Source organism: Mobula birostris, chromosome 5 (assembly GCF_030028105.1).
Source record: "Mobula birostris isolate sMobBir1 chromosome 5, sMobBir1.hap1, whole genome shotgun sequence".
Classification (NCBI taxonomy): domain Eukaryota; kingdom Metazoa; phylum Chordata; class Chondrichthyes; order Myliobatiformes; family Myliobatidae; genus Mobula; species Mobula birostris.
Window position 1 is genome coordinate 21,460,438 of NC_092374.1, and position 25,356 is coordinate 21,485,793.

At 43.3% G+C, this 25,356-nt stretch overlaps 1 protein-coding gene across 3 annotated transcripts in view; it reads right to left on the reverse strand.

The window, feature by feature from the left end:
- Positions 1 to 22,176, reverse strand: part of LOC140197194 (N(4)-(beta-N-acetylglucosaminyl)-L-asparaginase-like) — a 38,144-nt gene extending 15,968 nt beyond the window's left edge. For all 3 annotated transcript variants that reach the window (XR_011885876.1, XM_072257120.1, XM_072257119.1), the window contains exons 1-8: positions 21,997 to 22,176; positions 10,101 to 10,254; positions 8,448 to 8,560; positions 4,007 to 4,119; positions 3,776 to 3,893; positions 3,592 to 3,667; positions 1,373 to 1,480; positions 505 to 638 (exon numbers count right to left, since the gene is read on the reverse strand). Coding sequence is in view for 2 of the 3 variants with exons in the window: in XM_072257120.1 (XP_072113221.1) it covers positions 505 to 638; positions 1,373 to 1,480; positions 3,592 to 3,667; positions 3,776 to 3,893; positions 4,007 to 4,119; positions 8,448 to 8,560; positions 10,101 to 10,254; positions 21,997 to 22,114 (934 nt within the window). In the remaining variant the exon portion in view is untranslated. The remainder of the gene's footprint in view (positions 1 to 504; positions 639 to 1,372; positions 1,481 to 3,591; positions 3,668 to 3,775; positions 3,894 to 4,006; positions 4,120 to 8,447; positions 8,561 to 10,100; positions 10,255 to 21,996) is intronic.
- Positions 22,177 to 25,356: the final 3,180 nt, after the last annotated feature.

A 25,356-nucleotide genomic window follows, 5' to 3' on the forward strand; every position in this document is an offset into this window, starting at 1 on the left:
TGACAAACGCAGCAAGTTAGGCAGCATCAATGGCGCCATGGTAGCACAGTGTGATGTTATCACAGCTCCGGGAGTTTGAGAGTTCAATTCCCATGCGGTACTGTAAGGAGTCTCTGTCTGTCCTCCCCGTTGAACGTGTGGGCTTTCTTTGGCCCTCTAGTTTACTCCCACAGTCCAAAGATGTACTAGGTAGGTTAACTGGTAATGTATCTTGTCCCACGATTAGGCTAGAGTTAATTGCGTATGTCGGGGGTTGCTGGGGTGACATGGCTCAAAGAGCCAGAGGGGCCTACTCTGCGATGTATCGCTAAAGTAAAGTGAATTGATGTTTCAGCTCAATGACCTTTCATCAGAAATGTTTCTTTTAATTCCACAGATATTCAGCAACACAATATAGTTATGCGCACCCAATTTCTATGATTTAAAAAAAATTTCCCTCTATCTTTTAACTTTTCTCTCAAGATATGGTTTATGTCATAATAAGGCATGATTTTAGAGACTTACCATAACTCCCAGTCATGTTGGTACAGATTATGGCACCAAAAAAGGTTGGATGATACTTTTGGATCCTTTTAATAGCTCTCTGACATGCTACGGTTGGTTCAATGCCCGCTCTCATATATTCCACAGCCTGATAGCTAATTTGAAAGATAGAAAAGAGTAAACTACAATGAAAATCCAAAATGAAACTGTACTCTTAGCACGTTCACCAAATGCACTTTTTGAAAACTACACAGTATATATCAGTACTCAGAATATTAATAAATGCCAATTGTTTTAATGAAAAGAAGCTTTAAAAAATAATGCAGATGCTGGAAATCTGAAATTAAAATACTAGAAGCACTCAAAAGGTCAGGCAGCATCTGCAGGAAGAGGAACAGTGAATGCTTCAGGTCAAGGATTCTCCATCAAACCCAGTTCTGACAAAGGGTAATGTTAACCCTGCCTACTTACAACATTTGACCCCTTGTGTTTGATACTTCCTGTATCCAAATCAAATATTCCACTGAAGATTTATTAAGCAGCACCGTAACGTAGCTAGTAGAGACACTGCCGTACATCTCTGGAGACCCAGGTTCAATCTGGAACTCGGGAGCCAACTGTGTAGAACCTGCACGTTCTCCCTGTGACCACCTGGTTTCCTCAAGTGTTTTGCTCTCCTCCCACATCTCAAGGACGTGAGGTCACTTGGCTGCTCAAAGTTGCTCCTAGCATGTAGAACAGCAGAATAAACAAAGATGGAGCTCATGTGAATGTGGGAAGAACCACATGGGATTCACATAAATGTGTGTTATCACGGACTCTGTTAGCTAAATGGACGGTTTCTGTGCTGTGTGCCTTAAACATACGTATGCAGTGAGAAATGACACACCTTGGAAGGAATCGCATCATAACATCACCATCTCCAGTTGCCGCTGCAGCTCCTGCTGTGCTGTCGGCATAAGCACCTGCTCCAGCTATTGGTGAATCCCCGACACGGCTGGGGGAAAAATGCAAGAATATGTTCAATAATGGCTTTTAAAAAAAGGCACATCTGAACTGTCCATCAATTTTGAGTAACACTATTGAAAGTGTTCAAGCAATAACAGTAATACTGCATGCATTGCTCCATCAAAATTCCTGAAACCGAGAGGTACTGTTCCCTAAACTAAGGGTGTCATGGTAGCATCGCAGTTAGCACAATCACTTTACAGCGCTAGCATCACCAATTGGGGTTATAGGACCAGGGAGCACAGCCTCAGAACAGAGATGAGGAGGAATTTCTTGAGCTAGGTGCTGGAATTCATTGCCAAGGACACCTGTGGAAGCCAGGTCATTGGGTATACATAAAGCGAAGTTGGACGGGTTTTTGATTAGTTAGGGCATCAAAGTTGACGGAGAAGGAGCAGGAGAATGGAGCTGAGAGGGAAAATAAATCAATCAATGATCGAATGGCGAAGCAGACTCAAAGGGTCAAATGGCGTAATTCTGCTCCAATGTCTTATGGTTCAGTTCCCGGTGCTCTCTGTGAGGAGTGCGTATGCGCTCCTCGTGACCGTGTGGGCTTCCTCCCAGATTCCAAAGATGTACGGTTAGGGTTAGTGAGTCGTGGGCCTGCTGTGTTGGCATCGCAAGCACGGCAACACTTGCACAGCTCTTGCCGATTTGATTCAACATGAACAACACATTTCATTGTACGTTGAGGTGTTCATGCCACAAATAAATCTAATCTTTTTTTAATGGGTAAGCCATTGTACAGGAAGAAGGAAGACATTTCAGAGGAAACTCTGCAGAATGTCATCAATGAGATGAAAGTGGAAGAACTGAGAAAACAGAATTAAATTAAGTGGAGCTCTTACAGAATGCAGTGTGAGAGTAAACAGAACTTTTAACAAGCTTAAGGGAGTGGGATTTCAATAAGCTATCAATATACAGATGTTTACCGTAGAAATTACTACTCCAGACAGCAGGGTCAACTGAATCTCCATTGACCATTAAGCAGGCACTTACACTAATCCTATTTCATCTTCCCCACATACCAAACAAACCTCCTCATATTCTCCCACATTGTGAGAAATCTACTGTTTTCAAGCTAATTTTAGAATCGCATTATAATTTAGTTAACTTCTCTAGGCCCATTCAATCACCTTGGTTGGCATTAAAAGCCATAACCACATAAGCAGTTAAGCAGTGTTAAGCAGTCTGACATCCAAGATTCAAGATTGTTTAATGCCATTTCTAGTGTACAACTATAAAAATAATTGTCATTCCGGATCCAATGCAGCACAAAAAAACACAAGATAAAGAACATAATAATAAAACATAATTGATATAAATATATAAGATAGCTTATATACACATATTGATTTTATTTTCATAAAGTGATGCTGGGCACTGAAATGATAGAGTAATACTGCTGGGGACTGTGGAAGGTGGGCTAGTAGATGGAGGTGTTGATCAGACCTAGTGATAGGGAAAGTAACTATTTTTGAGTCTGGTGGTCCTGCCGTGGATGTTATGAAGCCTCCTCCCTGATGGGAGAGTGACAAACAATCATGAGCAAGGGTGGGTGGGATCCTTCATGATGTTACTGGCCCTTTTCAGGACTTTTCCGTATGTACAGCATGTCCTTGATGACAGGTAGATTCGCGACATGGCAATAGTTTTCAACTATGCTGTCTGGAATGCAATGATGAGAGTAAACTGATTACCAGACTTGCATTTCATAATACATTTGTCCCATCAATTTAACTTCAATTTTCTTTTAACCCTGTAATAATAATGCAAGTACGAGTGTGTTACATAAGAATTGTATCATAGGTAAGCCTACAAGTAATTTTGCCCTAATCCAACAGAGATTGACATTTAGCATGTTGCTCTAACAGTAGTCAACCACAAATAAAACCCAAATTTCACTTCAGCTTATCAATATTATAGATAAACCAGGATATCACTTGAGCTCAAATGGTATTTCTTCTCATTCTAATGCTACAAAGAGAAAGAGTAAGATAAGCAAAGAAAGAAGAGACAGTTGAAAAGGAAAGGAGAAAATGCTTAAGCAGATGTACAGACAGGAATGTCTTCAGTTTGAAGCTTCAACACAATACATACCCTGGAATTTTATGGATTTGACCATTAGTGGACGTCCCCGCAGCAATATTTCCAAGCTTATCAATTGCGATCATACCTAAATTCAAATTCAGAAAATAAATGGAATCACACACAGATGTTGCCAAAAATCTTCTTTACTTGCTCAAAGCATGGAGCAATCTTGAAAAATTAGGAAAGCTCTTACCAATCGTGTCATGGTTGTGTAAATTGACCCGCTGTCTTGGCATCGTACGCTGTTTTGACCCCGGCGCCTTGATTGGTTTATATGGTCCACAAGAAGTCTCAGGATTTGGCGAGACGTTCTATGAAAATTAATATATTCCTCAATCAGTAGCAGGCAATTACTTAGAAACTTTTAAAAAAATATTTTAAGCCTATTTTTGTGTCGGAGAAGTAGGACTCACATGGTACTTACCTTCCAGCTGTTGGGCTGGCAGTTTTTGCGTAGCCACTCTGCATGCAAGTGCAGGGATCTGTTTGTTGTTAAATCTTCACTGAGGAAGCCCATGTTCTGAGCAAAATTTGATGCTGTGGGGAAAATTGTAGCTTTATCTGAAATGTTTAAAGCAGCCAGAACTATGAATAACATTGTTAAATGCACAATAAAAGTGGACAATAGGAATTAGACAGAGAGTGATAAAGCTGATTTTGCCCAATAAATTGTGGGGAGTTGTGAACACAAACCAACCGACAACAAAAACCATTCACCCTCCATTGCCTCCATATACCATCCTCACTGCATCAGTAATGCAGTCAATGTAATCAAACCACTTCCAGCTATTCATTCTTCCTTCTCCCAATTCCATCAGGGAGAAGATACAAAAGGTTGAGGATATGTACCATCAAGTACAAAGACAGCTTTTACGTCGCTGTTATAAGACTCTTGAACCAACTTCTTGTACAATAAAGAACTGCTGATCTCTCGATCTATCTTGTCATAGTCCTTGCACCTTATCAACTACCTTTTCCAAGCTTTTTCTCAAACTGTAACACTGCACTTCATGGCCACTTTATTAGGTACACCTGTACACTGGCTTGTTAATGCAAATATGTACTCAGCCAATTCTGTGGCAGCAACTTAATGCATTAAAGCATGTAGACATGGTCAAGAGGTTCAGTTGTTGTTCAGACCAAACATGAGAATGAGAGAAGAAAAGTGATCTAAATGACTTTAACTGCTAGACAGAGTGGTTTGAGTATCTCAGAAACTGCTGATCGTGTGGGATTTTCACACACACAGTCTCTAGAGCTGAGATTTACAACTTTTTTTTAATATCATGGACCAATACCATTAAGCAAGGACTCCATGGACCCCAGGTTGGGAACCCCTGCTCTGGAGTTTGCAGAGAATGGTGCAAAAAACAAAAACATCCAGTGAGCAGAAGCTCTATGGGCAAAAACACCTTGTTAATGAGAGAAGTCAGAGCAGAGTTGTCAAGACTGGTTTAAGCTGACAGAAGAATGACAATAACTCAAATTATCACGTGTTACCACAGTGGTCAACAGCAGCAGAAGACCACACAGGATTCCACTCCTGTACCTAATAAAGTGGCCATTGAGTGTATACTCTGCATTCCGTTATTGTTTTTCCTTTACATGTATGGAATGGCCTGTCTGAATGGCAGGCATACAAAGCTTTTCAGTACATATGACAATAATAAAACAATTATTCATTAACTATCCCTATATTAAAACTTAACTTAATCTGCATAATTAGGATTGTAGCATATTAATGATGATCGGCACATATTTTACCATTCATAATACAAATTCTTTCCAAGATATTATGCCACAAATTATGCCATTGATCTAAAGGTTACTTTGTCTTCTGTCTTCCACTAGTAGGATTTGTTAATTAACTTTCGGTAAGTTGCCATATTATTTCTGCATATTTTAAGAGTAATTGAATAAACATGGGAGCAGAGTAGATTTCGGTTAACTGGGACTAGTACATTTTGGGCCAATTAAGCGGCTGCTCCAATTAGCCAAAGTTTCACAGAAATAGAAAGAGACATAAAAAAGACAAACTGAGTAACAAATTATATATTTAAATGAAATACCCAACAAATGCACCGTAGAAAGCATTCTTCTAGGGTGCATCACAACCTGGTATGGAAGTTGTCCTGTCCAAGACCGGAAGAAGCTGCAGAGGATCGTGAACATGGCGTAGCACATCACACAAACCAATCTTCCGTCCTTGGACTCACTTTACACCGCACGCTGTCGGAGCAGTGCTGACAGGATAATCAGGGACACGACCCACCCAGCCAACACACATTTCGTCCCTCTTCCCTCCGGGAGAAGGCTCAGGAGCTTGAGGACTCGTACGGCCAGATTTGGGAACAGCTTCTTTCCAACTGTGATAAGACTGCTGAACCGTACGGATCTGGGCCATACCCTCCAAATATCCGGACCTGCACGTCGGTTTTTTTTGCACTACCTTACTTTCCATTTTTCTATTTTCTATTTATGATTTATAATTTAAATTTTTAATATTTTACTATCGATTTGTAATCCAGGGAGCGGGAAGCGCAGAATCAAATATCACTGTGATGATTGTACGTTCTAGTATCAATTGTTTGGTGACAATTAAGTATAAAGTATAAATTTGAACACTATTAATAAAATATCAGTACTATAAAACTGTATATTGCTTCCTAATAGCTAAAGTGGAGGAATTCATCCAGTGTACACTGCTGTGTTCCTTTGACTATAAATTAGCGCAGACACCGAGTGCAAATAATAGACCGCCTTCATACAATGCTTTCGATGAGTGCATCCTCCAAATCTTCACTTTCATTTTAACATTCAGGATGATTGTCAATACCTTCAAATGCTTTGTAGTTCCTAACTTCCTGAATATTGAAATTATTTCTTTTTCACTCCTAGCCATTTCTGGCATCTTTGAGCCTGAACGTTTGAAACTGCACTGAGCGAATCAGTTCTGAATTGTCTTATGCTTATTTCTTGCCTACTATCAGTGACAAAAAAAATCAGTGCTTTTTGAACATAAACACATGCATCTGACGCTACTTAATAACTGTTCGCTTTAAGTACAGTGTAGTGTCTAACGGTCACATAAGTGCACACAACTGACACTAGTTAGAAATTGTTCGGAAATAGTCTCCCGTCCCAATTAAGCAGCATACTGTCACAAATAATCAAAGGGAATCCCTGCTATTTTATCAATTAGCTTTAGTTCTTTAAGAGTTTTCCCAAATAAGTGGCTGGCCCAATTAACTGATGGCCTAATTAACCCGAATCCACTGCAGTAAACATCACAAAGCACCATATATTTCCACATGTTCAGTTACTCCAATTAAAAATAGTAAATAAACTGCAGATAATTCTGTTAGTTTAGTCTAGTCACTTTCCAATTATGCATTTATTTTGATTGTGAATATTACAACAAAAATCATGCAAAAGTCTTTTGGTCACCTTAGCTCTGTTGAACAATACTGAAACCTACTATCAAAGTTGACACTCCACTGCAGTGCAGGTGGAGTGCTACACTGCTGGTCATGCAGTCTTTCCAATGGGACATCAAAATTGATGCCATGGGCTGCCCTTTCTGTAGCACACACAATATGTTATCATTGTAGTAAAGAAGGCAAATGCAACATAGGCATTTATTTCAAGGGGAATAGAATATAAAAGCAAGGAAATAATGCTGAGCCTTCATAAGACACTAGTCAGGGTGCACTGGGAGTATTGTCAAAAGTTTTGGGCCCCATATCTCAGAAGGGATGTGTTGTCATTGTAAAGAGTCCAGAGGGAGGTTCACATATGGGAATGAAGTGGTTAACATATGAGGAACGTTTGGCAGCTTTGGGCCTGTACTCACTGGAATTTAGAAGAATGCCGTGGGATCTCATTGAAACCTACCGAATGTAGAAAGGACTAGAAAGGATGGATGTGGAAAGGATGTTTCCTGTGATGGAGGTATCCAGATTAAGAGGGGACAGCCCCAAAGTTGAGGGACGACCTTTTACAACAGAGGTAAGGAGAATTTTTTTTTAGTCAGAGAGTAGTGAATCTGTGGAATGCTCTGCCAGAGTGCGGTGAAGGCCAAGTCAGTGGGTATATTTAAGGCGGAAGTTGATTGTTTTCTAATTGGTCAGGGCATCAAAGGACATGGCAAAAAGGCAGGTGTTTGGGGTTGAGTGGGATCCGGGATCAGCAATGATGGAATGGCGGAGCAACGCAGTGGGCTGAATGGCTTAGCTCTGCTCCAATGTCTTATGGTCTTATTATTTTGAAAATCAAAGACAATGTGGAATTGTAAGAACTTGACTAACTGGCACCTAATGTCATCACACTAATTTGCATCAAAATCAGAAAACACTGGAAATACTTTGTAGGTTAGGTGGTTTCTGTGGAAGAAAAGGTTGATGCTTTAGTGATATTGGCTAATACAATAGGACTTTTAAGAGACTTGTAGATTGCACATGGATCAAAAGAAAATGGAGGATTATGGACCATGTCGGAGAGAAGGGTTAAGATGACCATGGAATAGATTCACATAGGTTGGCACAAAATTGTGGGCCAAAAGACCTGTACTGTGCCGTACAGTTTCTAAAAAAAAGATGATTCTTCATATCAAAGGCCCTTCATCAGTCATAATCTGATGCTGCCTGAGCCATTGTTATCCAACATTTTTGTTCTGAATACCATGAACCTTCAGACATTTTATGTTGATATGCATGCTTCTTGTTCATGATATCATGACTACATTACATCAAGGAACTTCATTACCTTTATACATTGTTGTATGACTTGGGGCATTCTAACATAGCAGGAAGTTCAACAACAATGCAAAATAATTTATTTTTCAAAGATGAATGAGAAAGGATTACCTGACTCCCCCACCAACAGTGTATGGGTACTGTGTTCCATCACTGCCCGAGCAACACTGATCGCACTCTTAATCCTCCGAAGGCCTCCGACTGCACCAACCTCAATTGTGTTACTGGCAAAAGTTTTAAAATAAGTTATCTCACACTGATGAATTTCCTTATCAAGCAGATTACCAGATCTCGATTTTCATGTTTGCATCTGCTGTGGTTTCAGTAAATTGGTGAGACCGCACCTGGAGTATTGTGCATAGTTCTGATCACCATACCATATGAAGGATGTGATTAAGCTAGAGTGGATGCAGAAAAGATTCACGAGGATGTTGCTGGGATAGAGGAACTAAGTTATAAGGGGAAAATGGACAGGCCAAGAAGTGGTCGTATGGAAATTTGTAAAATCATGAGAAGCATAGGTAAGATGAATGGTCATCGTCTTTTTTCCCAGGTCAGGGGAGTCAAGAACTACAGGGCATAGGTTTAAGTTGAGAGGAGAAAGATTTAAAGGAGATCTGAGGAGCAAGTTTTCATACAGAGAGGGTCAGAGGTATATGGAATGAGCTGCCAGAGGAAGTGACAGAGGTGGGTACAAGACTATTACAACATTCTGAGGACATTTTGAAACATTCATAGTTAGGAAGGGTTTAGATGAAATAGGCCAGAAGCAGGCACACTAACTCTGGAAGTTAGCCCTCAACCACCAGGATGTTGAACCAGAGGTTAACTTCACTTGCCCCATCACTGAAACGTTCCCACAACCTACAGACTCATTTTCAAGGACTCTTCATCTCATCTTCTCTATATTTATTGCTTATTTATTTATTATGATTATTATTATTTCTTTCCTTTTGTATTTGCACAGTTTGTTGTTTTTTCATATTGATTGATAAGCTCTGGTTGGTGCAGTCTTTCATTGATTCCATTATGGTTATTGGATTTATTGAGTATGCTGCAAAGAATGAATCTCAGGTGATTAATATGTACTTTGATAATAAATTTACTTTGAACTTTGAAGTTTGAATAGGTACGTAAATGGTACAGGAATGGAGGGCTATGGTCTGGGTGTAGGTCGAAGAAGTAGGCATAAACTAGATAGGCCGAAGGGTTTGTTTCTCTGCTGTAGAGCTCTACAACTCTACCCGCAGATTTTGCTTTTTGAAATGACATGGCAAAATTTTGAAGTTTTGCTTTACATTTAATACACGAAATGGAAGATTACGATTAGCTTTATTTGTCACGTGTACGTTGAAATATAGTGAAATGTGTTGTTTACTCCAAAGACCAACACAAGTCTGAGGATGTGCTGAGGGCAGACTGCAAGTGTTGTCACGCTTCCTGCGCCAATAAAGCATGCCCACAACTAACCCTAACCCTTACATCTTTGGAATGGGGGAGGAAACCGGAGTAACCGGAGGAAACCAAACAGTCACGGGGAGGGAGTATTAACTCCTTATAGATAGAAACTGAAACTGAACCCCAATCTTACAGCTGTCTCTGTGTAAAGCGTTACGCTAACCACTATAGTACTGTACAGAATGTTAGTCACCCTCCATGTTATTGTGGGTCATGGTAAACCAATGTATATCAGCACTAAAATTTAATTTCTAAATAGATACAGTAGATTCCCATTATGTTACAGTGATCAGGCATAATTCTTACCCATTCATTATCATTGCATCCAGTGTTGTCTCCCCAAGTTCATCCGGGCTTCCTCCATACCCCACAGTGCCATCGCACTGCTCGACTTCACATTGCCTGCACCCTTGTTCCACTGCATCCAGAGCTGAACCCCCAGAGGCAAGAGTACTCCATGCTAAACATAAAACACATAGAAATTAATCCCAAATACGTAAAGAGCTGTGACCAAGTCTTTCCACGGGTTGACAAAAAATTGTGTTGTGCAAGTATTTTGAACAGAAATAAACTTATTCTGACAATTCATTAAGTGAAGAAATAAAAATTAAAATATTAAAACCAACTTGCACAGTTTTGTCAGGATAGGAGGTCATGTCTGCTTTTAATCAGGGTAGGATTGTCTTTTGATATTTTCCAGTATTCAGAAAAATGCGAAATATAATTGCTTGAACATAGGTTTCTCCAACTTCATGCAATTTCTTCCCCCCCCCACTTCCTTTTCCATTCCCCAATCTGGTTCCCCTCTTACCACTTCTACTCACCTGCCTATCACTCCCACACTGGTGCCCCTCTTCCTTCCCTTTCTCTCATGGTCCACTTTCCTCTCCTATCAAATGTGTTCTTCTTCAGCCCTTTACCTTCTCCACCTATCACCTCCCAGTTTCTCACTTCATCTCCCCTCCCCCACCCATCTACCTTCCCTCTCACCTGCTACCTTGTACTAGCACCCCCCTCCCACAACCTTCTTATTCTGGTTTCTTCCCCCTTCCTTTCCAATCCTAATGAAAGGATCTAGCCCGAAACTCTGACTCCTTATTTCTCTCCATAGATGTTTCCTGACCTGCTGAAATCCTCCGACATCTTGTATGTGTTACTCTAAGACATACAAGTACAAAGTTCTCACAGAGCTCAATGGGCAAGATGGAAGGAGTATATTTCACTTTGCTCAGGGGTCCAAATCAAGAAATTCCAATCTCTGAATAAAGGATGTCTCACTTAGAATTGAGATGAAGTTTTTTTCCTCTATTATTGAGCATTGTGGAAGTTCATACAAAACAGAGAGCTACAGATTTCTGGATATTAAGGAAAATGAGGGATACGGGAACAGTGCAGAGAAAGGACATTGAGATAAGCCTTGATACATCGGGTATTAGGCTCTTACTTCCTTCTCATGTTCTTGATATACATGATGCCTTAACACTAATTGGATCATGACACAATCACTTAATTGGCTAATCGCAGAAATAAATAAAGGCATTTTTTATGAAGTAAAGCTCCTAAATTCTCAACTACACATTTGACATTGTGTCTTGGCAATTTTATAGAAGTGGCTTAAATCCCGTACTTCAAGCACATGCCATGTAGAGTTTAACCGATCAAGAAAATGCAAACCAGTGAATATTGGGCAAGAATGAATTAAGTAGTGGAAGCAGATATGACAGTAATATGACAGCCCACCACTTTTATTGGCAGCTCGTTCCACACTCTCACGACCCTCTGAGTGAAGACATTCCCCCTCATGTTCTCCTAAAACATTTCACCTTTCAGTGTTAGCCCACGACCTCTAGTTCTTGTCTCACCCACCCTCAGTGGGAACAGCCTGCTTGCACTTACCCTAACTGCAGTACTGTGCAAATGTCTTGGGCACATAGATGTAGCTAGGGTGCCTGAGGCTTTTGCACAGTACCATATTTGACAACGTGGAGCAGAGAGCAAGTCCGTAAATCTGGTGGGAGCAAAGGATGTTGGGAATGGCGAGGGTGGACCAACTGCCGCGGGAGGGGTGTGGGACAGGTGACAGAGAACGAGTGCCCGGGGGAGGCACACTCAACCCTGAAACACCAGGCAAGCTCATTTAGTTCCTCAATTCCATTCTCAATGCCTCTTTACTGCTTCCCACTCCCTTCCCTCTCCCCAACCATGATTCCCCTTTCCCTGCCCTCTTTCCCACTCTCCGTCCACAATAGAGACCCATATCAGAATCAGATTTATCATCACTCACATATCTCCAAGAATTTTTCTTGTGGCAGCTGTATAGTGCAATACATAAAATTACTACATTACTGGGCAAAAGTCGTAGGCATTCTAGCTAGATATATATGCCTAAGACTTTTGCACAGTACCATACATGTGAATTCCGCCAAGACAATGTGATATTTAAACTAAATTCAATAAATCAGATATGCTTTAATAATGTCATAGTCATAGTCATACTTTATTGATCCCGGGGGAAATTGGTTTTTGTTACAGTTGCACCATAAACAATAAATAGTAATAGAACCATAAATAGTTGAATATTAGTATGTAAATTATACCAGTAAATTATGAAATAAGTCCAGGACCAGCCTATTGGCTCAGAGTGTCTGACCCTCCAAGGGAGGAGTTGTAAAGTTTGATGGCCACAGGCAGGAATGACTTCCTATGATGCTCTGTGCTGCATCTCGGTGGAATGAGTCTCTGGCTGAATGTACTCCTGTGCCCACCCAGTACATTCTGTAGTGGATGGGAAACATTGACCAAGATGGCATGCAACTTAGACAGCATCCTCTTTTCAGACACCGCCGTGAGAGAGTCCAGTTCCATCCCCACAACATCACTGGCCTTACGGATGAGTTTGTTGATTCTGTTGGTGTCTGCTACCCTCAGCCTGCTGCCCCAGCACACAACAGCAAACATGATAGCATTGGCCACCACAGACTCGTAGGACATCCTCAGCATCGTCCGGCAGATGTTAAAGGACCTCAGTCTCCTCAGGAAATAGAGTCGGCTCTGACCCTTCTTGTAGACAGCCTCAGTGTTCTTTGACCAGTCCAGTTTATTGTCAATTCGTATCCCCAGGTATTTGTAATTCTCCACCATGTCCACACTGATCCCCTGGATGGAAACAGGGGTCACCAGTACCTTAGCTCTCCTCAGGTCTACCACCAGCCCCTTAGCCTTTTTCACATTAAGCTGCAGATAATTCTGCTCACACCATGTGACAAAGTTTCCTACCGTAGCTCTGTACTCAGCCTCATCTCCGTAACAGTACATTACCTTTAGTGCCTCCCGATGCGCCACAAGGCGTGGCGAGGAACAATAACAGAATAACTTTAAAACGATACACACCTTCTTTAGGAAATTAGATCTGCTTACTCATTCGTCCCATGTGCGTATAATTCCAAACTGACAAGTGCAGTTATCTCTTAATAATCATTCAGAGACAATCAGGTGAACAATAAATGCTACGATTGTCCAACAATTCATTTTGTAAACAAATAAATAAAGCCATCGTGTAAACGTGTCTGTCACAGTTTAGAGATGGACATGATAAGGGGCGGTACGGTAGTATAGTGGTTAGCATGACACTCTACAGTACAGGCAACCCAGGTTCAATTCCTGGCACTGCCTGTAAGCAGTTTGTACGTTCTCCCCGTGATGGTGTGAGTTTCCTCCACGTGCTTTGGTTGCTACTCCCTGAGTATAGGCAGAGACTGAAGACTGCAGCACCAGGAGCGACGACCAAGAAGGTATGGACAAAGGAAGCACAGGAGCGCCTACAGGACTGCTTTGAGTCGGTGGACTGGACTGTAATCGGGGATTCGTCTTCGAACCTGGAGGAGTATGCTGCAGTTGTTACCGACTTCATTAAAACCCGTGTGCATGAGTGTGTGCCTACAAAGACTTACTGTACATTCCCAAACCAAAAGCCGTGGATGAACCAGGAGGTACATTGTCTGCTGAAGGCTAGATCTGTGGCATTCAAGTGTGGCGACCCAGACCTATACCAGAAAACCAGGTATGATTTGCAGAGGGCTATTTCAAGAGCGAAGAGACAATTTCAAATGAGGTTGGGGGTGACATCGGATGCACGGCAACTCTGGCAGGGTTTGCAAGATATTACTTCCTACAAAGCGAAACCCAATAGCATGAATGGCAGCGATGCTTCATTACCAGATGAACTCAACATCTTCTATGCCCGCTCTGAAAGGGAGAACACAACTACAGCTATGAAGATCCCTGCTGCACCTGATGACCCTGTGATCTCTGTCTCAGAGGCCGATGTTAGACTGTCTTTAAAGAGGGTGAACCCTCACAAGGCGGAAGGTCCCGATGGAGTACGTGGTAAGGCTCTGAAAACCTGTGCCATCCAACTAGCGGGAATACTCAAGGACATTTTCAACCTCTCACTGCTACGGAAAGAAGTTCCCACTTGCTTTAAAAAGGCAACAATTATATCTGTGCCTAAGAAGAATATGAGCTGCCTTAAATGATTATCACCTGGTAGCAGTCATATCTACAGTGATGAGACACTTTGAGAGGTTGGTCATGACCAGACTGAACTCCTGCCTCAGCAAGGACCCTAGACTAATTTCAATTTGCCTACCGTCACAATAGGTCAACAGTGGGTGCAATCTCAATGGCTCTCCATACGGCTTTAGACCACCTGGACAACACAAACACTTATGTCAGGATGCTGCTCATCGACTATAGCTCAGCATTTAATACCATCATCCCCACAAACCTGATTTAAAAAGTTGTAGAGCCTGGGCCTCTGTACCTCCCTCTGCAATTGGATCCTCTACTTCCTAACCGGAAGACCACAATCTGTGCGGATTGGTGATAAAATATCCTCCTCGCTGATGATCAACACTGGCGCACCTCAGGGGTGTGTGCTTAGTCCACTGCTCTACTCTCTATATGCACATGACTGTGTGGCTAGGCATTGCTCAAATACCATCTCTGAATTTGCTGACGATACAATCATTGTTGGTAGAATCTCAGGTGGTGATGAGAGGGCATACAGGAGTAAAATATGCCAACTAGTCAAGTAGTGCCGCAGCAAAAACCTAGCACTCAACATCAGTAAGACAAAAGAGCTTGTGGACTTCAGGAAGTGTAAGATGAAGGGACACATACCAATCCTCATAGAGAGATCAGAAGTGGAGAGAGTGAGCAGTTTCAAGTTCCTGGGTGTCAAGATCTCTGAGGATCTAACCTGGTCTCAACATATTGATGTATTTATAAAGAAGACAAGATGACGAAATTTGAAGAGATTTGGCATGTCAACAAATACACTCAAAAACTTCTATAGATGTACCCTGGAGAGCATTCTGACAGGCTGCATCACTGTCTGGTATGGAGGGGCTACTGCACAGGACCGAAAGAAGCTGCAGAGGGTTGTAAATTTGGTCAGCTCCATCTTGTGTACTAGCCTACAAAGTAGCCATGACATCTTCAAGGAGCGATATCTCAGAAAGGCAGCTTCCATTATTAAGGACCTCCAGCACCCAGGGCATGCCCTTTTCTCACTGTTACCATCAGGTAGGAGTAGAGGAGCCTGAAGGCACACACTCAGTGATTCGGGAACAGCTTCTTCCCCTCTGCCATCCGATTCCTAAATGGACATTGAACCCTTGGACACTACCTCACATTTTTTAATATACAGTATTTCTGTTTTTTGCACATATTTAATCTATTCAATATACATATACTGTAATTGATTTATTTATTATTATTTTATTTATTTTTTTCTCTTCTGTACTATGTATTGCATTGAACTGCTGCTGCTAAGTTAACAAATTTCACGTCACATGCCAGTGATAATAAACCTGATTCTGATTCCCACAGGCCAAAGACGTACAGGTTAATTGGTCTCTGTAAATTGTCCCATGATTAGGCGAGGGTTAAACTGCGGGTACGGCACAAAGGGCTAGAAGGGTCTACTCTGAGCTGTATCTCAATAAATGACAGGGAAGATTAGAACAGCGCCATTTCATTCATACAGAAAAACTGAGAGCGATGTATGAGGTAAGACAAGCCCATTCATAAAGGTAAATATAACAGAACGACAATCAGCAATTTTCCACAGCTACTTTTGAAGAAAATATTCAGCAAAAAAACATGGTCAATAGCTACCAAAATTAGATTATGAAGACACGCAGTCCTCTTTTATCATTTAGTAATGCATGCATTAAGAAATGATACAATATTTCCTTTGGTGAAATATCACAAAACACAGGACAGACCAAGACTGAAAAACCTGACAAAACTATATAATTATAACAGATAGTTACAACAGTGCAACAATACCATAACTTGATGAAGAAGTCCATGAGCACAGTAAAGTTCGAAGTCTCTCAAATGTCCCACATCTCACGCAGACGGGAGAAGGAAGGACTCTCCCTGCCATGCCAACCACAGTCCGACTCTGAGTCATCCGAAAACTTCGAGATCTGATCAGCTCTCCGACACCGAGTACAGAGCGCCATCTCTGTCCGAACAATTCGACCTCAATCTCGGTCGCCAACAGCAGGCAACGCAGGGGATTTTGAGGCCTTCCCTCCGAAAGATTCCCCACCATGCAGTAACAACAGCAGCGAACGAGCATTTCAGAAATTTCTCCAGAAGTTCCTCTGTACTTTCACGTCCCACTCCATCAAATCAGAATTGTCCACGGCCCCTATTTAATGGATACGGTATCAATTTTCACCGGAAGGCTGCGCACGCGCGGTGTGATGCTCTCTCCTCCCGCCTTAATGGGTTGAACTTGAGAAAAAAAAGTTAACTTTGATTCTAATGTTGCAGATGTAAAACCTCCCTGGCGCACCAATAAAGATTTTCTTAGCCGATGTAGCACCATGTCCATCATATCGGTCATTACCAGTTTGCAAATCTGAATGTCAAGCAGTTCCATTTTATTAAGCACAATTCACACTCATTCTTATTTTTGGTCTTCACTCTGCATAATTTCCTTGCATTGCTGCAGGCCTCACAAATAAAAGTTGATGAATTTAAATTTAAAAGATCAAAATAATAAACTATGTGAATGCCTTCGGGTGGAGATTCCCAGATCACAAGTTGGTATGCACAGGCAGGGCTTTTCTTTCACCTTGGCTCCCTGTCATCAATATACTGCAGGTCAACAAATCAAATCTGGACCTAGGGAACAATATGTTAACAAGCAACACACATCAAAGTTGCTGGTGAACGCCGCAGGCCAGGCAGCTCTATTGGAAGAGGTACAGTCGACGTTTCAGGCCGGGACCCTTCGTCAGGACTAAATGAAAGAAGAGATAGTAAGAGATTTGAAAGTGGGAGGGGGAGGGGGAGATCTGAAATGATAGGAGAAGACAGGAGGGGAAGGGATGGAGTCAAGAGCTGGACAGGTGATTGGCAAAAGGGGATACGAGAGGATCATGGGACAGGAGGTCTAGGGAGAAAGAAAACGGGGAGTGGGGGGGAAAAGCCCAGAGGATGGGCAAGGGGTATAGTGAGAGGGACAAAGGAAGAAAAAGAATGTGTGTATATAAATAAATAACAGATAGGGTACGAGGGGGAGATGCCTCCCCCTGCCCCCTCTGATCCTAGCTCTCATCCATGCCAGGTTTTTACCATCCCCTCTGACCTTCAACTGTCTGAGGCAGAACGCTCTGTCCTCAGTAAGGGCCTCACCTTTGTCCCCCTTCACCCACACCTCAGCGAGTTCCGCGTTCACCATGACACGGAACTCTTCTTCTGCCGGCTCTGTCTTCGAGCCATCTTCTTTGGCAAGGACTCTTCCACTCCCACCAATGATCCCTTCTTCTGTCTTCAACCCTCCTCCTCTTCATGAGCACCCCGCTCTGGTCTTCTGCCTGCTCTGGATCTCTTTATTGCTAACTGCCGACGGGACACCAACCGTCTCGACTTCACCGCACCTTGTTCCCATTCCAACTTTACTCCTTCCGAACGCTGTGCTCTCCACTCCCCCCGCACTAATCCTAACCTTACTATTAAACCCGCCAACGGGGGGGTGCTGTTGTAGTCTGGCGTACTGACCTCTAACTTGCCGAGGAACAGCTACGACTCGCGGATACCTCCTCTTATTTACCCCTCGATCGTGACCCCACTAAGGAGCACCAAGCCATTGTCTCCCACACCATCACCGACTTTATCGGCTCAGGGGATCTCCCATCCACTGCTACCAACCTCATATTTCCCACACCCTGCACTTCCCATTTCTACCTCCCACCCAAGATCCATAAACCTGCCTGCCCTGGTAGACCTATTGTCTCAGCTTGCTCCTGCCCCACCAATCTCATTTCTGCATACCTCGACACTGTTTTATCCCCCCTTGTTCAATCCCTTCCCACCTATGTTCGTGACACTTCTCACGCTCTTAAACTTTTTGATGATTTTAAGTTCCCTGGCCCCCACCGCTTTATTTTCACCATGGATATCCAGTCCCTATATACTTCCATCCCCCATCAGGAAGGTCTCAAAGCTCTCCGCTTCTTTTTGGATTCTAGACCTAACCAGTTTCTGTCTACCACCACCCAGCTCCGTCTAGCAGAATTAGTCCTTACTCTTAATAATTTGTCCTTTGTCTCCTCCCACTTCCTCCAAACTAAAGGTGTAGCTATGGGCACCCGTATGGGTCCTAGCTATGCCTGCCTTTCTGTTGGCATTGTGGAACAATCTATGTTCCAAACCTATTCTGGTATCTATCCCCCACTTTTCCTTTGCTACATCAACGACTGCATTGGCACTGCTTCCTGCACGCATGCTGAGCTCATTGACTTTATTAACTTTGCCTCCAACTTTCACCCTGCCCTCAAGTTTACCTGGTCCATTTCCGACACCTCCCTCCCCTTTCTAGATTTTTCTGTCTCTATCTCTGGAGACAGCTTATCTACTGATGTCTACTATAAGCCTACTGACTCTTACAGCTATCTGGACTATTCCTCTTCTCACCCTGTCTTTTGCAAAAATGCCATCCCCTTCTCGCAATTCCTCCGTCTCTGCCGCATCTGCTCTCAGGAAGAGGCTTTTCATTCCAGGATGAGGGAGATGTTCTTTTTTAAAGAAAGGGGCTTCCCTTCCTCCACCATCAACTCTGCTCTCAGACACATCTCTCCCATTTCACGCACATCTGCTCTCACTCCATCCTCCCGCTACCCCACTAGGAATAGGGTTCCCCTTGTCCTCACCTACCACCCCACCAGCCTCCGGGTCCAACATATTATTCTGTCACTTCCGCCACCTCCAACGGGATCCCACCACTAAGCACATCTTTCCCTCCCCCCCCACGCTTTCCGCAGGGATCACTCCCTACATGACTCCCTTGTCCATTCGTACCCCCCAATCCCTCTCCACCGATCTCCCTCCCGGCACTTATCCTTGTAAGTGGAACAAGTGCTACATATGCCTTTACACTTCCTCCCTTACCACCACTCAGGGGCCCCAGACAGTCCTTCCAGGTGAGGCGACACTTCACCTGTGAGTCAGCTGGGATGATATACTGCATCCGGTGCTCCCGACGTGGCCTTCTATATATTGGCGAGACCCGACGCAGACTGGGAGATCATTTCGCTGAACACCTACACTCTGTCTGCCAGAGAAAGCAGGATCGCCCAGTAGCCACACATTTTAATTCCACGTCCCATTCCCATTCTAATATGTCTATCCACGGCCTCCTCTACTGTAAAGATGAAGCCACACTCAGGTTGGAGGAACAACACCTTATATTCCGTCTGGGTAGCCTCCAGCCTGATGGCATGAACATTGACTACTCGAACTTCTGCTAATGCCCCACCTCCCCCTCGTACCCCAGCCGTTATTTATTTATATACACACATTCTTCTTCTCTCTCTCCTTTTTCTCCCTCTGTCCCTCTCACTATACCCCTTGCCCATCCTCTGGGCTTTCCCCCCGCCCCTTTCTTTCTCCGTAGGCCTCCTGTCCCATGATCCTCACATATCCCTTTTGCCAATCACCTGTCCAGCTCTTGGCTCCATCCCTCCCTCTCCTGTCTTCTATCATTTTGGATCTCCTCCTCCCCCTCTCACTTTCAAATCTCTTACTAGCTCTTCCTTCAGTTAGTCCTGATGAAGGGTCTCGGCCCCGAAACGTCGACTGTACCTCTTCCTAGAGATGCTGCCTGGCCTGCTGCGTTCACCTGCAACTTTGCTGTGTGTTGCTTGAAATTCCAGTATCTGCAGACTTCCTCGTGTTTGCGTTTTTAAATATGTTAACAATGCTATTTTGAAAAGAATTGGAGTATTGCAACGGTATTTGTTGCTCGATGATGTTTTGTTTGCTCTGTAATCAATACCACTGTGGCGACCCACTTTCTGGCACACACGAACCGGCTCACAACAGCGCGCGCAGGCAGAGGGCCGGCCCCAAAAAGGGCGCCAGGCCATCTTCACCAGCAGGGGGGAAAATCCCACGCGCAGAAAGGGTCTGGGAATATACATTCCCCACAGCAATCCCACCCAGGGAGGGCGGGAACGGGAAGGCTTTAAAGCGGGCCACGAAGTTTGAATAAATCTCTTTCATCGCAACTCTAACTCACCGACTCCGTGTGGTTATTCTAGCGCTGTGTGTAGCACATCGCTACACCACCTTCAATGTTGCAATTATATTGTACCTTTTATGCTGACTTACAAATCAGGACACATAACCTTCACATCTCAGTGCTGCAGGTCAGGCTTAGTTAAAGTCCTTGGCTGATAAGGGTGTTTGCACTGGCCAGTGCTAAAAGGAGAATAATACAACAGTTGAAGAGATAGTCCTGGAGTAGATACATTTTTAGCCCTAATGTCAAGGCAGTTGAAGCAGGAAATAAGAATCAGAATCAGGTTTATTATCACTGGCATGTGTCATGAAATTTGTTAACTTAGCAGCAGCAGTTCAATGCAATACACGATAATATAGAAGGGAAAAATAAGTAAAACAATTTCAGTAAGTATATTTATGTATACTAAATAGATTAAATGTGGTCAAAAAACAGAAATAATATATTTTAAAAAGCGATGTAGTGTTCACAGGTTCAATGTCCATTTACGAACCATATGGCAGAGGGGAAGAAGCTGTGCCTGCATCGCTGACTGTGTGCCTTCAGGCTTCCGTATCTCCTTCCTGATGGATGCTGTAGGAACTCAGCAGGTCCAGCTGTGGGTCAGGAGCCTTCACCTGGACCTAAAGATATAGCTTGTCTAAGAGAGGGAAGGGCTGGGGCAAGAGCTGGTAAGTGAGGAGGTGTGGATTAGAAGCAACTGCAGAGGCTGGAATGTGATAGGGGGAGGTGACAAAGGGCTGCACGTGACGGAATCTGAAAGGACGGGAAGGAGGAGCATGGAGTCAACTGGGGAGGTGGGACAGTAGGTGGAGGGGCCCTGTGAGAGACCTATGGGGTGATGGGCAGATGGAGCGCGTTCGGGAGGGGACAGAAATAGGGTGATGGGTCTGGAGGTGTGTGGGGAGGGGGTGAAGGGCAGCTCACTGGCGAAGACACTTCGTATCTCAGAGCACCGCAGGAACATCTTCCCGTCTTGGTGCTGACTAATCGTCTGTGTGGAGTTTGCTCATTCTCTCTGTGACTGCATGGAGTTTCCTACTGCATTCCAAAGACATGTCAGTTGGTAGCATTAAACTGCCCTGGAGGAAATTACTGAGTATGTGGGAAGAATTTTTAAAAAATAGTTTTTAAAAAGATTATCAAGGGCTAGCACGAACCCAGTGGGCCGTATGTCTACGCCCATTCTGTACCTTTTGTCCCGTGAAAGTCATGGACAAGAGGAACATCACCACTTGCAAGTTCGCTGCTTAATTACTATCCTGGCTTACAAATATATCACTGGCAGAGAAACATATCACTCCACCGAATTCTGGAGCACCCCATCTGACTGTACTGTACTTCACAGTGGGGTCCGCAATTTTGAAGGCAGTAGCTGCACTAAACGCTCGATCTTGCCCACTCCATCCTATACGCGGAGAATGCAGTTAACAGCCGACCACAGTTCCTACAGCAGCATCGGGACTCGACATTAAGAGCAATAAATAACGAATGAGCGTGCAATGCCTGTGGTCAAGCCAAGTCACACTGTCTGCAAAGTTTGAGAGATAGGAAGTAACTGTTTGCCCTCCATGCTGACAGTACTTAAACAGCACTCACCCCGCTGCGCAGCGTCTGCAAAGCCCCACGTATTGAGCACCAGGGGCACCTGAGCAACCGCTCCTAAGTCATAGGAGCTCAGCGCCAGCAACAATGGAACGTAGCCCGGGAGCCCCATGGCAACGGAAGCTGACAGCCCGTCACTCAAATCTCCGGCGCTCTCAGAGCTTCCTGCAGACTTCCTACTTCACCCACGTACGGTGGCTGCTGGAGGACGCTGTGGTAGCAACGCTTGTGCGCTGAATTTTAGTCAGTTGTCAGCCCTATGTAACTATAATAGTTCCGCCGGATCAAAGCATGGCCTTTCCGTTCAATTCATATTACTTTATTTGAAGGTTAAGCACTTTCTGTGCAGTAAATTTGCTTCAACTGCAATGCACTTTTCGATGCTTCGATCTCCGGGAAGTGGCGATGGTAGCTTTAAGAACAGGACTCGAAAAATCGCGCTGATTTTTGAGTGCATTGAGCACATTTTATTTCTTGATTTTGGCTAGTGGACAAAGCAAACAATTGGAATAGAAAAGGAGAACCGTTAATTAGGAGCGGATTTGGTCTCCACAGCTGCCTGTGGTAAAGAATTCCACACTCACTGCTCTCTGGTTAAAGAAATTCCTCCTCATCTGCATTAAAAAAGGATGCCCCTCTATTCTGAGGCTGTGTCCTCTGGTCTTAGACCCACCATAGGAAACATCAGCTCCACATCCTCTCAATCAAGGCCTTTCACCATTCGATAGGTTTCAATAAGGTCACCCCTCATTCTTCTGAATTCTAATGAGTACAGGCCCAGAGCCATCAAATGCTCATCATATGACAAACTATTCAATCCTGGAATCATTTTCCTTTAAACTCTCGCCAGTTTCAGCACATCCTTTCTAAGATAAGGGGCCCAAAACTGCCCTCAATGCTTGTTATTAAATTCCTGGAGTGTTGCCAGTTCTAAACAATCTAGTCCAAGGTCTGTCTTCTCTTGATAGTGTGATATTTATTTGATGCCTTTAAGGTAGCAAGCATCACAAGGCATTTATTTCAACGAACTGATTTGATAATGAGCAACACAAGAAACTTTCAAAACAAAGGATCAAAACCTTCAGAATCAGGTTTATTATTGCTGATGTGTCATGAAATTTGTTGTTTTGCAGCAGCAGTACAGAGCAAGACATTAAAAAATATTGTAAGTTACAGTGCAAAAGAGGAATAATAAGGCAGTGTTCATGAGTTCAAAATAAAATTTTATTCGAATGCATACATGTCACCACGCACAACCTTGAGATTCTTTTTCCTGCGGGCATACTCAACAAATCTATGGAACAGTAACTGTAAACAGGATTAATGAACAACTCACTGTGCAAATGCAAATATAAATAAATAGCAATAAATAATGAGCAAGAAGTAACAAGACAAAGAATGGACTGCTTCAAAACTCTGCTGGCGGAGGGGAAGACTCTGTTCCAAAAACTTTGCGCAGACATCCCACCCTGCAAAAACTCATTTCAGAGAGGTAGCACCATCAATTTGCAGGAGACTTCCGGGAGAGGTGGGATGTCTGCAATGGAGTAGCTCCTTAGCAGCTAGCCAGCTAGTTTAAATAATGTTAGCTATGCTAATGAACGAATGACACCTGTTAAACTCACCTCAACACATCTTTTACAGTCTTAACCCACCATGGGCAATAGAAAAGTCACTGTTGCAAACAGTGCAGTGAGCAACACTGTCATTATTTTTGACCCCTATTAGGCAGGGGTACACTTTAGTGTAGTCTGGGGTGACGTACATTTTATATTTCCTTTTATTTTAGAAAACTTTGCCATGGCACGCTCCCTCTCACTCCCTTGTGCTCTTGCTTGCTTTCTCGCTCGCTTGCTTGCTTTCTCTCTCGCTTGCTTGCTCTTGCTCGCTCACTCCCAAATAATTGATTTCTGTGATATTGTATATAATTTGCGGGGGTTAGGGAGCCACTGTTAATATGCGGGAGACTGCTGGAACTTCCGGGAGAGATGGGATGTCTGACTTTGGGTGTGGGTCTTCAGGCTCCTGTACCACCTCCCTGATCATAGTAATGTGGACGGTCAGATGAATAGGGTTAAGGAGGTGTCTTTAAGGAAAGAGGTTTAGGGAGTGGTTGTTTTAGCTTTAAGTTTTGACAGCTGAAATGACAGCTATTCTTGATGTGATTATTATAACTCAGGTGAAGAGTGAAATTGCTCCAGGAATATATACGGACACTTGGATTATGTGTCCACTGGAACTGCTAAAAATGTATGCATTCTGCTGTGCAGCTTCCTTACTGTGGACCAGCTGACATTTTTAGTGTTAATTATATGTGACACTTTGAGTTCGGCTGCGTAAGTCTAGGGAAGACAGCCTCCGGCCCCGCCAAACGTGGGAGATTGAAGTGCAGGCCCCCCAAATCCCCCTGTTTGGGTGGATGCTGCGTGATTTGTTACCCTGTTACAAATAAGTACCACAAAATAACAGACGGTACATTGCATACAATTAACAGATTTAGGTTTATAATTCTTAATTTGACTAAAGTGTTAGTAAAGAAAAAGCAAAAAAAGAAAAGGGCCCATTGTAAATGAAAGTCTAATGTGCACAAGTTGGAACTCACGGTTTTGCCTTCACCTATCCTCCTGTGGTGATATCACATATCACGTGTAAGAACGTGATTGGATGGAGTCGGGGGCATGCGCAGAAATGACAGACTGATCTAGAAACTGTATGTTAAAGGCATGCTTGCTGTTTGCTGTTGTAAATAAACGTTCTAGTTTTAATTCTTCCAGAATACGGTTTGTTCTTAGTAACCTACGGTACGTGTAAAGAATACAACACCTTCGATCTCCCCAAACTTCATTGACCACTCCGGGTCGACTCCTCCGACCTCTTCTCCCCTGTCAAAAGCCCCAAGCCCAACCTTAGTGTCCCTCACCAGCGAAACCTCCCCTGAATCCGTTCACCCCAATTCGATGGCACACATTTCTCCTATCTCTTATCTTCAACAGTAATACAAACAAGCAGCTTACACAGAGGACGGAAAAGCACAACAGAGAAAAAATATGAACCATATGAACCAGGGCATTACAGAAGCATTGACTGATCCAACAGTCAGCAGCTTCCAGCATGGCCTTCAACTTCTGGGATGATCGCTCTTTTTTAAGATTAAAGATTGAAAATTAGCTTTATTTGTCATAAGTACATTGAAACATCAAAACACACAGTGAAATGGGCTGTTTGCATTCATGACCAATACATAAGGGTGTGCTGGAGATGGCCCGCAGGTATCACCAAACGTTCTGGCACCAACACAGCATGTCCACGATGCATAGTAGGACAACACAGGACTCAATGAAACAGAACACAACA